The 15064-nt window shown below is 30.4% G+C and overlaps 1 protein-coding gene across 2 annotated transcripts; it reads right to left on the bottom strand.

Annotated features, from left to right (window-relative positions):
• Positions 1-10670: 10670 nt before the first annotated feature.
• LOC149887262 (uncharacterized) lies at positions 10671-15064 on the bottom strand. Of its 2 annotated transcripts, XM_090091344.1 has the most exons (5): positions 14040-15064; positions 13910-13963; positions 13513-13778; positions 13307-13426; positions 10671-10901 (listed from the first exon to the last, which is right to left on the bottom strand). In XM_090091344.1, exons 1-5 carry the CDS (start codon positions 14053-14055, stop codon positions 10761-10763), a joined length of 597 nt encoding a protein of 198 aa, XP_089947470.1. In that variant the 5' UTR covers positions 14056-15064; the 3' UTR covers positions 10671-10760. The 2 variants fall into 2 exon arrangements, with proteins under 2 accessions (XP_089947470.1, XP_089947471.1); XM_090091345.1 differs by lacking the exon at positions 13910-13963 and having other exon boundaries at positions 14040-14135.

Below are 15064 nucleotides of genomic sequence, written 5' to 3'. Positions count from 1 at the left end.
CTCCTTGATCTTGTTTGCCACTACTTTCATTCTATTTTGACAATTCTATAACCGCTGTACCTTTCCAGCAATCTTTGTGAAAGGAGCCTTGGCACCAAAGTTCCAACCTGTTACCTTAAAATATTTAATCATTTTTAGTAATTTCTTCATAAAAAGTTCAAACTATAAACCATTATTAGCTATAACTAATTTAAAAGTAAGAACTTGTATACTGAATACTGGAATGCTGTTAAAAGTTAAGTAGGCTTGCTGGCACATACACAGTATAGTTACCAGGGGTGTAACTAGGTTTTTTCTACAGGGCGGGGAGTAACTTTTTTTTCCTAACCTACATTAGTCTAGCCTTCCCTAACATTTCCTAAATATGATTCGCTTTGCCTAATCTATCTTACCTTAGCTTAGCCAAACCTAATTTCGTTCGGAAAAACATTTGTTCAGTTTGCAAACACTGATAAAACTTATGAGTAGAAAGTCACTTTGCTAACATCTACTGTCGCCATTAAGTTGACTGTATAGGCACCACAGCAGCGGTGAGTGGGCAGGTCAAGGCAGGTCACCTCATCCACCATATGCTCCAAGACATATGGTGGATGAGGTGACCTGCTCCTCCACCTCGATGGGCTTGACAACTGTCTCGTCTTCCTCATTATCAGTCTCAGGATCAGGATCTCAGAAATATTATGATATAAAAAATGAATTTAGTACAGATTAGGTACCTTGGCAATAAAAAGTATATTTTGCTATTTAAAATTTAACAAAATAAAAAGAAATATAAAAATCATGTTCAGATAAATTTATTATCTAATAATGGAAAACAATGTTTTTCATATAACTTTAAACATATTCTCTAACTTTAAGTAAAATAGTTTAACTACTTATCTTTTTCTTACTGAACTATCATTTTAAACTAAACAAGAAGACAAATACAACTATTAGGATTAACCTACCATCCTCCTCCTCATCCTCCAAAGCACCAGAAAACTTGATCTTGAAGACAGCATTGTACGTTGTTTTGCTTATGGTCTTGCTGAAGAGGGTAATCTCGATGAGCAGATCCACAATGGGCTAGGCTAAATAATCGCCTGTCAGCTGGACAAGAATCTCCTTTATGCCCAGAACAGCTTCTTCTCTATTGAGAGTTTTGCAATCACACATCAGTGGACAATCATGCCAAAAAAATTTCTCTAAACTGCTGGTGAGAGCAGCTTTGGCTTAGCCTCCCAGCTGGGCAATATCCAATATCCAAAAGGAAAAAATGTACAATAAAGGTCAAGTTCAGTTATTCTTTAAAGAAACTTACTTACGTTTTACTATTTTGACATATAAAAAGGAAGGACAAAGAATTCAAAAGCTTATTGATCTGGATTCAAAATACTGCAGGAGACAAAATTTAATGGGATCCATGTAGATTCAGAAACGAAACACTGATTGACTGAATAATAAAATTATAATTACTTGGTTCCAGATGCATGTCTGCCAAGCTTAGAGCCAGCACTTAGGGTAGCTATGAAGTCAGTAGCCCCCAGATGGTGCTGGGCTTTGTTTTGGATCTTGAGGTTGCTGAATGAGGTCGCAAGTTACTTGATCTCCTTGCCTTAAACCTTGCTGCCCAACTTTCCTAAACACCTTAGAGCCGTTGTTTTTTGGGTTCGGGCGAAGTAAGATCAAATTTACTCACATACTTGGGGTGGTGGCGCATAGCACTAGGTAGCCGACTTGAATCAAATGTCAAACATTTGTCCATTTCAACTTAGTATGATATCTAACTGTAACTATTTACAGAAAGTTAAATTTAATAAAATAATAACATTAATTAATTAATTGACATATTACAGTGGTTCATAGCACTGGGTAGCTGGCTCGATACCTATGTCAAATACTTGTCAATATCATCTTGCAATGGTATCTAACTGTAACTACTTACAGAAATTAAAATCTAATGAAACGATAACATCGAACACTGGTATACATCTGCAGCATTCTCACATCGAGCACAACGTTGCAATTCTACACCTTCTCTTCTCTCCCCTACCTAAATTTTTACTTCTCAAAATCCATAAAAAAACCCTTAAATAACCGTCATAAAAAAATCTCCTACTATTATATGTAGAAGTTAATTGTTTTTTCAATGATTATTTTTCAAGTAATTAATGATTTATTAATACTTATATATATCGTAAGTCACTCTAATTCAAATTTTATGGGGAAAAATAAAAGTTCAAATCAGAGAAATTTTCGAATTATTGAAAGTCGACTTTTCGTATTTTAACAGTGCGTACCGTAAAAGTGCCTAACTTTGCACAACCGTTGGTAACTTTGCACAACAGTATGTCAAAGATGTTTTACTCTCTAGCAACTAAAAAGTTGAACTACAAATGCAAATCACTTTAGAATCCGACGGTTTATTTTAGTGTCAATACGAAACTCATGTAAAAAAGTTTTATTAACCCAATTTCTCTTAACATGAGTCGTTTTGTGTAAACATAGAAGTAGAATACAAAAATTATGTCTTTCAACTTTTATCTGTACAGCAGATCAGATTTAAACTCAAAAGTGAAAAAACTGCTTAAAGTGTTTATTATGGTATTGATTTGAAGTATACTAAGTGTTTAAACTAATATCGATAAAAAAAAATTAAAATTTAACAGTCTTGTAAATAAAGTACTTTTTTGGCAGAACTTGGGATAACTTTGCACAATGTACAAAGTTCACCTTAAATGTCATTGGTCATCCAAAAGTAATACTTTCTAAAACTTCATGCAAATATTTTATATAATAGAGTCATTTCATACTTTTTTATAGCTTTAAATAATTTCTTGGGTAACTCAAGGTCAAATCAAGTTATTAGTAATGTTTTTTCCAGATGTCAAGTCATTACAAAAAGAAGCTTAAAACCAGAAAATACAAAAACTATAAAGAGGACGATCTAGCTAAATGTCTTGAAGATGTAAAATCTAAAAAGCTGACACAAGAGCAAGCTGCTACAAAATATGGTGTTAGTCGAAGTACGATTTGTTACAAATTGAAAGGAGAGCATAACTTAAAACCTGGTAAACCGTATTATTTTTCCAAATTAGAGGAAACTCAACCCCTAGATGTAGCTTTCTTTAAACCTTTGAAAACAGCTTGGCGTAAAATTATCACAGAGTATAAAGATTCACCTGTTGGCTGCACAAAGACATCTCTTGACAAACAACATTTCCCAGAACTTTTGAACAAGTCAATGTCTGCTGTAGAGCCAAATCAGGCTCGTTATTTACAATCAGGTTTTAGAAAGTGCGGTGTCTATCCGGTGAATGTCAATGAACTTCTTACAAAATTTAGAGAAAGAGAATCTTATGATAAAGAATTTCAAGAAGACAGCTTTAAGGTTTTCTTACAAGACAAATTTAAATCTTTGGAATCTGAAGGAACTAATAAACGAAAAAAGAAACTTTCTGTTCCTGCAGGCAAAAGTGTTAGCATTGAAGATCTAGAAAAATTTAACGAGGGTTGTGATTTTGCCTCAGAGAAAATTGCAAAGAGGAAAAAATAAGCAAAACTAGGAAACTTTTCAAAGTACCAGATTTAGGCTTTCAATAGGGCTTTTGAAGTGTGTTTTGTCAATTTTGATTTTTTATTCAAAAAAAGAAAATCTTCAAAGTTACCCAGACCCCTGGTTAACTTTGCATATTTTTTAAACAAACTTGAAAAACTACTTCTTAATTTGTAAAAATAAATTTAACAATGAAAATAGAATTAAGATATCCTAAATAAATGATTTGCTAGTTTACATCAATATAATAAGAAGTTTAAAGCAGATTTTTATAGATGAAAATTGCAAATAAGTCAAATTTTTATGCAAAGTTAGACACTTAACGGTATTTTAACAGTGCGTATTTTAACAGTAATATCGAATATATATGTGTGTGTATATATATATATATATATATATATATATATATATATATATATATATATATATATATATATATATATATATATACATATTTATGTATGTATGTGTATTGAATCTTCTTAATTAAAAAACCTAAATAATTCGATTGTTGCAAAGTAAAAACTGAAAAAGGGGCAAAGAGAATATCGTAAAGTTGCGGAACAAATACATACACCCTAATGTTGTCGTCACAATGTTTGAATTTGATCTTTTTGAAAAAAAAAAATTTATTTCATGTATAAATATTAGGAAGACGGAAATACGAAATTTGGACCGTCCAATAGAAGTCAGAGTTATTTTTTTAGTCCTATTATCCGAAACTTTTTCCTTAGTCCGATAGTTATCAGAGTAGCGGATATTTTTTATAATCATTCCGATAGTCCGATGTCTTATATATATATATATTAGCCCGATAGTCCAATATTTTTTTCTTAATCCGATACTAGCGGAATATCGGAATATCGGAATTTTTATCGGAAGTGCCCACTTCTGGTTACAAATATACCTATTTATAAAATTACAAAAGTGTATTAAAGTATGGTTAATGCAAATGTTGATATATTTTACTGATTTGCATTTTATTAACATTATTTTAGCTCCACAAGACATCCCATAATGCTTTGAAATTTTTTAAAAACAGAATTCTTCCGGTACCAAAACAAACATGGACAGTTTTTGATCATTGACTCAGATATCAGGATATTATTTCTTTATGCTACTAGTTCTGTTTTTAAAGTAAAATCATTATAAAAAGGAGGTAGTACTTTTAAGAAATAATTTATTTCTGAACTTTGAAATTTAAAAATTAAAAAGTGTAAACTACTTCATAAATACCTTTCAAAGAATATGACCTTTTTGTGCCTTTGTATCATTTGATGCTTGTAAGTCAAAGTTCGAGACTAATTTTCAATACTAGAAATGAAGTTTGAGGCATTAATATAGTCATAAAATTGTAAATGTTTTTTATACTATGTAAACTATATTAATTTGCGAGCAGCAAGAATTTTCTTTAAGAAGAGTTAGAGACTCAGGAGCTCATTAACTCTTTATTTAAAGATGAACGTAGAGTTTATAGCTGATTTCAGAGAGGCAAGTTATTGTATAGAAATTCTGGTAATGATCCCCTTCAAAATTGTTTAGAAACGTCTCATAAAACTGTCAGCTTCACTCTATAATTCAAATTATAATTAAATTAATCTAAAACACATTAGTTTTGATGTAATAGGTGAATAACGTTAATAACTCAAGAGTTTTATATTTATACCGACAGACAACCAATGTTGTTAAGTATCTGTTAAAATCATGAAAAATGAATTTAAGAAAACTTATTCTAGAATTAGTCTAATTTCTCAACTTGTCTGGAAAAGTGTTAACTGATTTTAATACCAAGTTAAATTAGGGCTGGGAATCCCGGGATCCCGTAATCCCGGGATTCCGCGGTTTTTAACAATCCCAAAATCCCTGGATTAACCATTTAATCCCGGGATTTTTTTTCAAAATCTTTTTCCGTTGAACAATTTAAAAATGAAAATTTTTTCGGTCAAGATTTGACTGTTTTCATATTGAATATTCCTGGATTATTTTTTTTCGTTCGATTGCAGTCGAATTCAAACTTTACAAATTCGAAATTCTTTCAGTTATGTTTTTGAATAATTGGATTAAGTTTATTAATAATAATTGAAATTGGATTGTAATTACATTCTTAAAATTTGTTGGTGCTTAGTCGCATTTATTGAAGTTTCTTATAATTTTTATCTCGATTACTTATCTATCTATGACTATTTTATAGTACTAGTTTTAATTAAATTAAAATTTCAGGCTATTTGAACAGTAAGTTTTCTTAAATTGTAATGGCTTCTTACATGGAATATGACAAAAAAAGTAATTTTACTGTTAGGAAACATTTCTTAAGAGAAGAAAAAGGGCAAAAAGCAATGTGTAAGTATTCTGACTGCAAAAACATTTTAAAAATCAGAGGTGGCTCAACGAAAGGCCTCCATACGCACTTTCTTTCTGTCCATAAAATTAACCTCACACCAGAAACGTTAATCAAATATTTTTCGATATTGGAGCGAGAAGAAAAATCACTTCCTGTTACACTTACACGATTAACAGCCCTTGATGGGATTTCGTTCAACTTTATATGTCGTTCTAGTGATATACATGTAGGTCTTATTGCTGCAGGATTCGAAAGTTTACCCACAACAGTCAACACTGTGCGTAAAATGGTTGCAGATTACAGCAAAATAATAAGGAGTTCTTTAATTCAGTAATTAAAGAACTCCTTATTTTTTTAGCTGATAAAAAAAAACCTGAATTTGGTGTAGAAGAAAGATTTTATTTATCTTTTGATGAATGGACAGCACTGCGTAGCCGTTGCTACATGAATATTAGTTTTCATGCAAGAAATCGTCAGTTCTTGAGCTTAGGCTTAATTCTTATGACAGGATCAATGTCTGCAGATAAGTCTATTGAGCTATTAGCACAAAAGCTTGCACAACGTGGACTTGATTTGCGAAAAGATATCGTTAGGATTATGACTGACGGAGCAAGTGTGATGAAAAATGTTGGGAGAATATTAACTGTAAATTAACAGTTATCTTTTGCTCATGGTTTTCAACCGGCCATTGTTGAAGCACTATATTAAAAGCAGGATATAGAAAGAGAAATAGATCAGCAATTCGACGAAGACAAACAATCAGATTTTGAAGACGTTTTTTTAGAGAATAACAATTGCAAGGATGATAATTTTTCTGACAACGATGAATTGGTTCATCTCGATGCTAGTCATAATTGGCATCGAGGAAACAATGTGATGCTACTGAGGTAAGTTGTGGTCCAGTGATCAAAAATGTACGAAAATTAATCGGAATGTTCAGACGATTACCAAAAAAAAACGTCATCTTAAGTATGTATAATATTAAAAAAACAATTGAGATAAATTTGTCTGTTACAACCCGGTGTAAATCCACAACCATCTTGTGACCTGAAGCAGGCATGGGATATCATTCATAATGCATTACATATGTTTTCTAGATTTACTAGGTACATACAAGGTGAAACACAAAGAATAATGTAGAATTGTTTAACAAAATTATCTGAAACGCAAAGTATTTTAGCAAATCTTTCATAATTATTAAAGCTCTTATTCTAGTATATCCATCATTTAATGTGCATCTTTGATTTTATCATAATTTTTCTTTTTTCAATCTGAAAGAAATTCTTTCCTATTATTTGTGTTTTTAGGAAAAATTCTAGGATCTTTAAATCCTGGTTTTCTTCTCTATTATATAAGTAACAGACATTTCAGACTACGAATTCAGAGATGGTTTAAATGGGAGACTGTTGCAGCATGCTGCGTGCATCGTAATCGATATTAACAGAAAAGAAGTATACAACATGAAATAACACATGCACACAAAAATAACTTAAGCTTTTTTTGAAATTTTGAATTTATCTCGTTTATCTATATTAATCCTTTATATTTCATTAGCATATCTTGAATAAGAGGACATCAAATTAGTTAAAGATTATATCGAGCAGAAAACCTTTAAGTAGTATTGCCAAGATGATTGCAGAATGCTAATTTGTTCGACATGCAAATGCATCATTTTATAGTATTAAGCATTATCTTTTTTTAAAGAATATTTTTACTAGTCAATCCAAGTTTTATTAAAAGAGAATTATTTGAACGTTTTTAAAATCTCCTAAAAAAACTTGTGTTTTTTATTGCTTGGCTGATAATCTTAATGTAAACAAAGTTTACAGAAATAAAGTTTGTTTTATTTGTGCTGCAGTTACCAGAATATTCAGGAAAAAACTTTTCTTTGTAATGAAAATTGAAGATAATAAATACTGTTCATTATGATGAATATGGAAAAAACAACAGTTTATTTAGTTGATTATATGTAATTTGTTTCATATATTTATTATTTAACAGTTTCAGACACTATTAGTTGAAGCGCTGTTAGAACTCCTTAACCCTTTCATGCGCTGGGTTGTTTTATAACAACAAATTAAACTAAGCTTCCCCAATTCAAATGGTGCACTCTAACCGATTGAAAACAATATTATTTTAAAAATGAGACTTGTTTACGATGATCTGATGAGCTACATTTATGTAAAAATAAAAAAGATATCTAATTGAGATGATGCATTTTGTTTTCTAAAGGAATAGGAAAAATTTTCATATTGGAGTTTAAAAACTGCAATCTTTTTGAAAAACTGCAATCTTTATGAGACATCCAATGCAGCTTTTGCATTATAATTACTTCTTGGCACCTTAACTATAGAATGCTTCCGCTTCCTGTGATTCCTTTATTGCTGCAGTGCATTTTGTATGGCTGCTGTAATTCTAACAAGTTTTTGAAATCAATTTGGCTAAATATCTAATTGGAAAATCAAAAGGCTGTCCAGCCATTTGAAAAGAATCTGTATATCTTCTCAAATTACAACCTTGTTGAAGGTATGAACATAAAAGTAAGAATGGCTAGAATGGCTAGAATGGCTAGAATGGCTAGAATGGCTAGAATGGCTAGAATGGCTAGAATGGCTAGAATGGCTAGAATGGATAGAATGGATAGAATGGATAGAATGGATAGAATGGATAGAATGGCTGGAATGGCTGGAATGGCTGGAATGGCTCCTTAATTATTATTGGATTCAGGAAGGTAGGTGCGTAGTAAAACGCTTCAGTGAATGCTACCATTGAGATAATATTTTCCTTTTCAAGGTCATATGTTCAATGAATTTGAAAGTCATATTTAGCGACATAAAGTATATAGCATAGACTATAAATCTTGCATTGTAACAAGCGTCAGGCTGATAAACTCATTGCGCAAAATATTCTACAAAATGTATAAAATCGCTCCTAAATTTTTTTTAATTTAACCTTCTTTAAAAAAAAATGTGTACTTAAAAGAAAATGTTTTATAAAAGAATATATTTCATTATAACTTTTCTGCAACTGTTTCTCAAGGGGTAAAGACATTTCTCTCAAAGTTGTATTAATTTCCAAATAATGTTTTATTTGGCAATATGGTACAATACAAAAACTAAATAAGTAGACTACCAAGAGCTCTTGCCAGAAAAGTCATCGCACCAGATTTCCATCTAATATTACATATATTTGTGTCAGAAAAGAGTAATACAACTCAGTAGGCAACTTCAAAATGTTCAAAGATGTTGTTATATTAAAAACTAGATCTTGTTCCAGACCACTCTCAGTTGGTATAAAATGCGATATAGCTATTTGTATATAAAACCAGAAGACTTTCTCTGTTCTTAAGCTCTGGGCATGTTACATATAATGATTGTCTGCCTGCAGCGATTATTTTTCTAGTGTTTTCTTCAATATACTTTATGATTTTATCAATCAACTTCTCTCTGAACCTTTGCTTTAAGCTCTTGTGTTAATCTCAGCAGGTATAATTCAATTTCTGTCAGTTCTTGATCAAATTAAATAAAATTTGTGAAGAAGATGAATGCAAATGTAGAGGGAAAAATTACAAGTATATATGCTTTCAAATGATGTTAAGTTCTCAAAAAAGACATTAAGCAACTGTTTTTAATGATTGTCAAAGAAGGCCTAATTACCTTGTTCAGAAGAACTATTAGAAACTCAAGTTTTTACAAAAACTTTTCTGTTTGTAGTTCAAATTCACTTTTGAAATACGATTTTTTTCAGAAAACAAATGTTTATTGACACCATTCGACTTGCAAATAGTTACAAATTATTGGAGTAAGCAGTATTTAAACGACGAACCTCCTCCTTTCCTTTGTAGATGAAATCCTTTCGTCCTTAAGAATATGAAAAGTTTAATTTAATATATTTTGATTTTCTCCACATGACTATTTCCAGATTAAGGAAAGGTAAAAGTTATACTGTAGAACACTAAAACTGGATGGTATATAGCTCATTGATAAAGCGTTTAAAGGTGAGTTAGGCAGGTATTCAGACCTATGAGCATTATAGTATTCTTTTCGGTGCTTTTATTCTTAAGTTTGAATACTTTGTACGGAATATTTTTCTATATTGCACATTTTGAACATTTGGTAACAAAAATCGTTTGCTTATTTAAACGAAAATTGTAAAGGAATGAAACATTACTTTGCGATAAAAATGCATACCATATGTATATATGTATGCATGTATGAATGTATCCATGTATGCATGTATGCAAGGATGCATGTATGCAAGGATACATGTATGCAAGGATGCATGTATGCATTTATTCATCTATGCATCTCTGCATCTATGCATCTATGCATCAATGCATCTCTGCATCTCTGCATCTATGCATCTATGCATCTATGCATCTATGCATCTATGCATTTATGCATTTATGCATCTATGCATCTATGCATCAAAGCATCTATGCATCTATGCATCTATGCATCTATGCATCTATGCATCTATGCATCTATGCATCTATGCATCTATGCATCTATGCATCTATGCATCTATGCATCTATGCATCTATGCATCTATGCATCTATGCATCTATGCATCTATGCATCTATGCATTTATGAATCTATGCATCTATGCATCAAAGCATCTATGCATGTATACATCTATGCATCTATGCATCTATGCATCAATTCTTCTATGCAGTTTTCATTTTGCAATATAGGGATAATCTAATTTGCATTTTTCTCGTGCTCATCTAGTACTCATCTTGTCTCGATGTTTTATAAACACACAAGCTATTATAAATTAAGAATTTTACTAACTTTTTATTGACATGTCATGTATTTTTTTAACAGTCGTTTATGTTTTATTTCGAATATGGTACTTTTTTTTGTGTTTGTCTTTGGTAAATTTCAAATATTAAACATAAACAAAACAATGGAGAGAACAGTTGAAACAAAACCTATTCCAATTGCAATTAACGAATATTTCTTGGCGTCAACGGATGCGAGTTGTGATTGAACATATTTTCCTTCTTCAAAAGCGATATCTACCTAAAATATCAACAATAAAGTACTTATTAACATCAAAAGTCTCATTTAAATTATTTTTCTTCTTCTTTCATCTACAAGTAGATTAAACATTCGTAAAATCTTTAAACTTCAACTTCTAAATTTTCAAGGTTCCAAAGTTAAAGCTAATTAAAGAAAATCCACATTTCCAAAAATTAGCCGTTATATATTTTGAAATTATAAGTTAATCAGTTTTAAATTAAACCGTTGAAGTTAAGCATTTTTTCTCAAAATCTTCAAATAATTTTTCTCAAAATTTTCTAATAATGTTAAAAGTTTTGTTATTATCCAATTTTAACTTTAAGGAAATTAAAAATCAATCTTTGAAACCTCATACTGTGTAGGAATAAAAGTAAAAGTTAAATTTAAGCTTTGTATAGAATCAAGAAATAAAATTGAATATTCAGGTTTTTATTTGGGGGCGCTAGAAGAAATTAGGCATAGATAATTAGAAAAGCAAATAAAATTCCTCTTTTATTAAGGAACTTATATTTTGGAAAATGCTACAATATTTAATGGTGAAATTGAAAATGAGGAACTAAAAACGATGCATAGACAAGTATTTCCTTAATTCTTCACTTCTTCTGATGAAATTGTTTTATTCAAACCAGAAAGTATTCTTTGATTTTTCTGCTTTACATCTATCACACCTGATGAGCCTAACACAATAGTAACTTTACCAATGCTGTTGTCTTTATCATAAAAATAGTATTTGTACTCTGTAGTATTTGATTCTTTTCATTTCAAGCATGAGAAAAGTTAACCTTAATATTTCAATAATAAATTTTCATTTGTAAAAAGATTCAAATCTTCGAGAATCAGAAAAAAACCTTCCATACTTATTTTCAAAGTAGACATAGAAAGCCTTTTTTATTTATTCCTGTTGATTCTGTAATTATTGAAAGTGAAGAGAATATAGATTCACAGATATTTATTTGCTAAGTCTACTTTGTGTTTGTTTACTGAGAAATATTCTCCAAAAGTCACTTTTGGCAAGCCGTAAAGATCAATTACGAACTCTCGCATTTCAAATGTGGCTATGCGCTAATTTGAAAAATGGCAATGCCACTTTCCTGAATTCTAGACTATTTCATTTTATTTATCCGTCGCTGTAAAACAGAAGTGATCAGAGTTTCAAAAATTGGGAACTAAACAAAGAGAACCGCGTTTATGTGTATAAATTAGTGTAAAATTTTATATAACATGAGTAGAACTTTTTCAGTTGAACATAACAAGAGTTTAGTGGATTAAGAGATACGAGTCTTTTTTTTTTTTTTTTTTTTTTTTTCGTAGCTTTTTGTCTTTTTTGTAAGTTGTTGTAAACTTTACATCTTCTCAATTATTGGTTAGAGCTTACAGCTTGACGTCGTAAATTACGAAAGAAAATAAATTAAACTACAATTGTTGTTTAAAGAGTTTTAAGTATTAACTTTGTAATCTTTTAAGTCAATAAAGTAAATAAGTATTTATAAAAAAAGATTTTTAAGATTTGATTTTCAGAGAAGAAGCAGATCAGATTTCACAAGATAAAATGGTTGTTTTGCAATAAAATTAAGCCCCTCCTGTTTATAGTCATACGGAAAAGTAGTTTCTGCAAATAAAAATTAATATTATTACCACGATAGGGTTAGGGTTAAGGTTTTTTAATGTTGTTTTAACTACCTTTTTTCAACGAGACTATTTTCTTTCTCATGGCTAACTTCTCTTGAGGGCCGGAATCAGAAAAGTAAAAGTCATGAAAAAATTTATGGTGAGCGTAAATTTTAACCTCAAGTGGACCATGCAAAAAATATAAATGAGCGTATAGTTATTTTTAACGCTCTGGATACATTATGAAAATCCAATATACCATTTAAACTTTTAAAAAGGTTCTGGATCAAAACTCAAGATTTTTCACATAAATGAAATTTGGTCTGACAAATGGAATATTCAGTAAGTACAAACAAGTATAAATAATAATATCTTTTGATTAATTAATCTTTTGATTACCATTCTTAAAACGAATAAAATGAATAAAGAGAATGTAAGAGATTGAGTTTTGAGGATCACAGAAACAACTTTATGTTAACTTGGATGTTTGAAGTAGGAGAGTAATAGAACTTGCGTTATGTTATACAAAATCTGACTTTTAACTTTGATTTACAGCACTTGTTACATTTTATTATAGCTAGCAATTCATTCACTGCAGTGATGTTTTATGCAAAGTTTAAATATAGTTGAGTTGATAACATTAGAGTTCATCGTGCAACGAATTATGTACAGAAAAGAAAGATAATTTTAAATTGGTTTAAACAAAAAAAATGGTGTTGCAGGTTTATTATAATGAATAAACAACTCGTACTTAGCTCTAACCACTTAAAAACTAACGAGCTACTCATTTGACTTACTTCATAAGCTCTGTGAAGGGCATATATACCAACTGGACAAAAGCAGCATAAGCACGAAAATAGAGCAAGAAACTTGTAACTTGGTGGATGAGGAAAAAAGCAACTTGTTACTTGGTTTGTCTAAAATAATTGCGGAATATTTCATTAACATTCTACATTTTATTATGTTAGTTCCAATAAAGTCCATGTGTAATGAAAGTTGTTACCTGACACTCGTTATAAAGGTTAAGGCCCTCCTGTGTCGGGTTTATCTGAGGAATAAGGCTGATTGAATTTTGACCAGGAAGTTGGTTAACTCGAGGAATGAAATACGCATTTGGATATTGAGATTGAGGTTGATGGAACTGACTGTTGATACCAATTGGATATTGGCTTTGAGGTTGGTTAAACTGAAGAGTGTTATATTCTGGTGGATACTGACCTGTTTGAGAATGAGTTAATTGAGACAGCATATAATCAGGAGGAGCCAGCTCTAAAAGAACAATGTAATAAGATTTCCTTAAGAAGTAAAAAACAGTTGTATGCTGAAAAAAGTTGTGTAAGAAAATAAACATGTTATGTTTTTAAAACAAAAAGTTTTATAATTATCAAGCTTCAAAATACCGTTCGGATTTTTTGCTTCATTTGCTTCTTTATTTAATTCGGAGAAAGCAGGGTCTATACATTGATAAATAACTTATAAATAGCAGAACAAAAAACGACGACGGTAAAAAAAAAAAAAATTAGAAATTACCGTTTGTATTTTGCATTTTGAACGGAAATAGCTCTTGAACAAAAACTAGTAATCGATTTTAACTTTTTAGTTGCTAAAACAAGTCAAGTAAACAGCTTAATTCAAAAATCTATAAGAAATACAACTTGCATTTGCAAGAAACAAATCTGAATCATGGCGGTCCAAAGAGATAGGGAAAATTATCATAAATGTCGGAAATACTTATTTTACTTTAAAGCAAATTTGATTTTCTTTGCTAATTACGGATTGCGGTTTATTAGTTTTTTTAAAACTGATTTTCAAACTACGTTCTGATAATTCTTTCAAAATCTTTAGAGAAAAGTCAATTGACTGATGGCAGTATTTGTGGTCAGTAATAAAATTGGTACCTAATTTACTTCCTGTTTTTGACCAGTTTTATAAAAATGAAACTGATATTTCACTTTTTTTATTTAAATTAATTTGTTCCTAAAAAGTGTTTTCAAATTACTTCAGTTCGTTCTATTACATCAGATGGATCAACTTCAGATGGATCAACTTCAGGCTTTTGGAGAAATGAGTTTTTGTAACTTTATCTATGAACCACGGATGGAAGGAAATGACATTTTCCAAAAACTTTTTAGTATTAAACAAAAAACAAAAAAAACAAAAGCCAAGCAACTTTAAATTTCCGAACTTTAGTAAAATATATGAAGCAGACAGAAAGAAAAATATATATGAAGCAGAGAGAAAGAAAAAATATATGAAGCAGACTAGGAAGAAAGCAGAATAAGTTTATGAAAACCCCTACAAACAGACCTTGTCCTATATGACAAAGACCAAAAGACAGAAAGCGATCCTCAGCATAAAAAATGTTGCAGTGCTCCATATTGAAAATATCTTACCTGTGCTGGCGAACTTCACAGATGTTTCAAAGCAAATAAATGAAAAAAGCATATATACTTTTGTTTATTAAAAACATAAAAATAACAAAAACATAAACTCCGTTACTGCTTTTAAAGCGTATTCTTTATTTATATTCGTAGCAGTTCGTTGAGAAGGTGAGC

The sequence above is a fragment of the Hydra viridissima genome, unplaced genomic scaffold (genome assembly GCF_058129835.1).
Source record: "Hydra viridissima isolate aposymbiotic clone 2 unplaced genomic scaffold, HvirCarnegie_v1 scaffold_6, whole genome shotgun sequence".
Lineage (NCBI taxonomy): Eukaryota > Metazoa > Cnidaria > Hydrozoa > Anthoathecata > Hydridae > Hydra > Hydra viridissima.
The sequence above is the reverse complement of the archived record's forward strand: the minus strand, read 5'-3'. Positions and strand labels throughout refer to the sequence as shown.

Bases quoted from the DNA above. Each gene is read 5' to 3' on its own strand.
- LOC149887262 (XM_090091344.1), bottom strand. The intron at 13,779-13,909 runs GTATTTTGAAGC...TTGTTCTTTTAG, and splicing joins TGAAGCAAAAAATCCGAACG to AGCTGGCTCCTCCTGATTAT. The intron at 10,902-13,306 runs GTAAGTCAAATG...TTGATATTTTAG, and splicing joins CCCTTCACAGAGCTTATGAA to GTAGATATCGCTTTTGAAGA.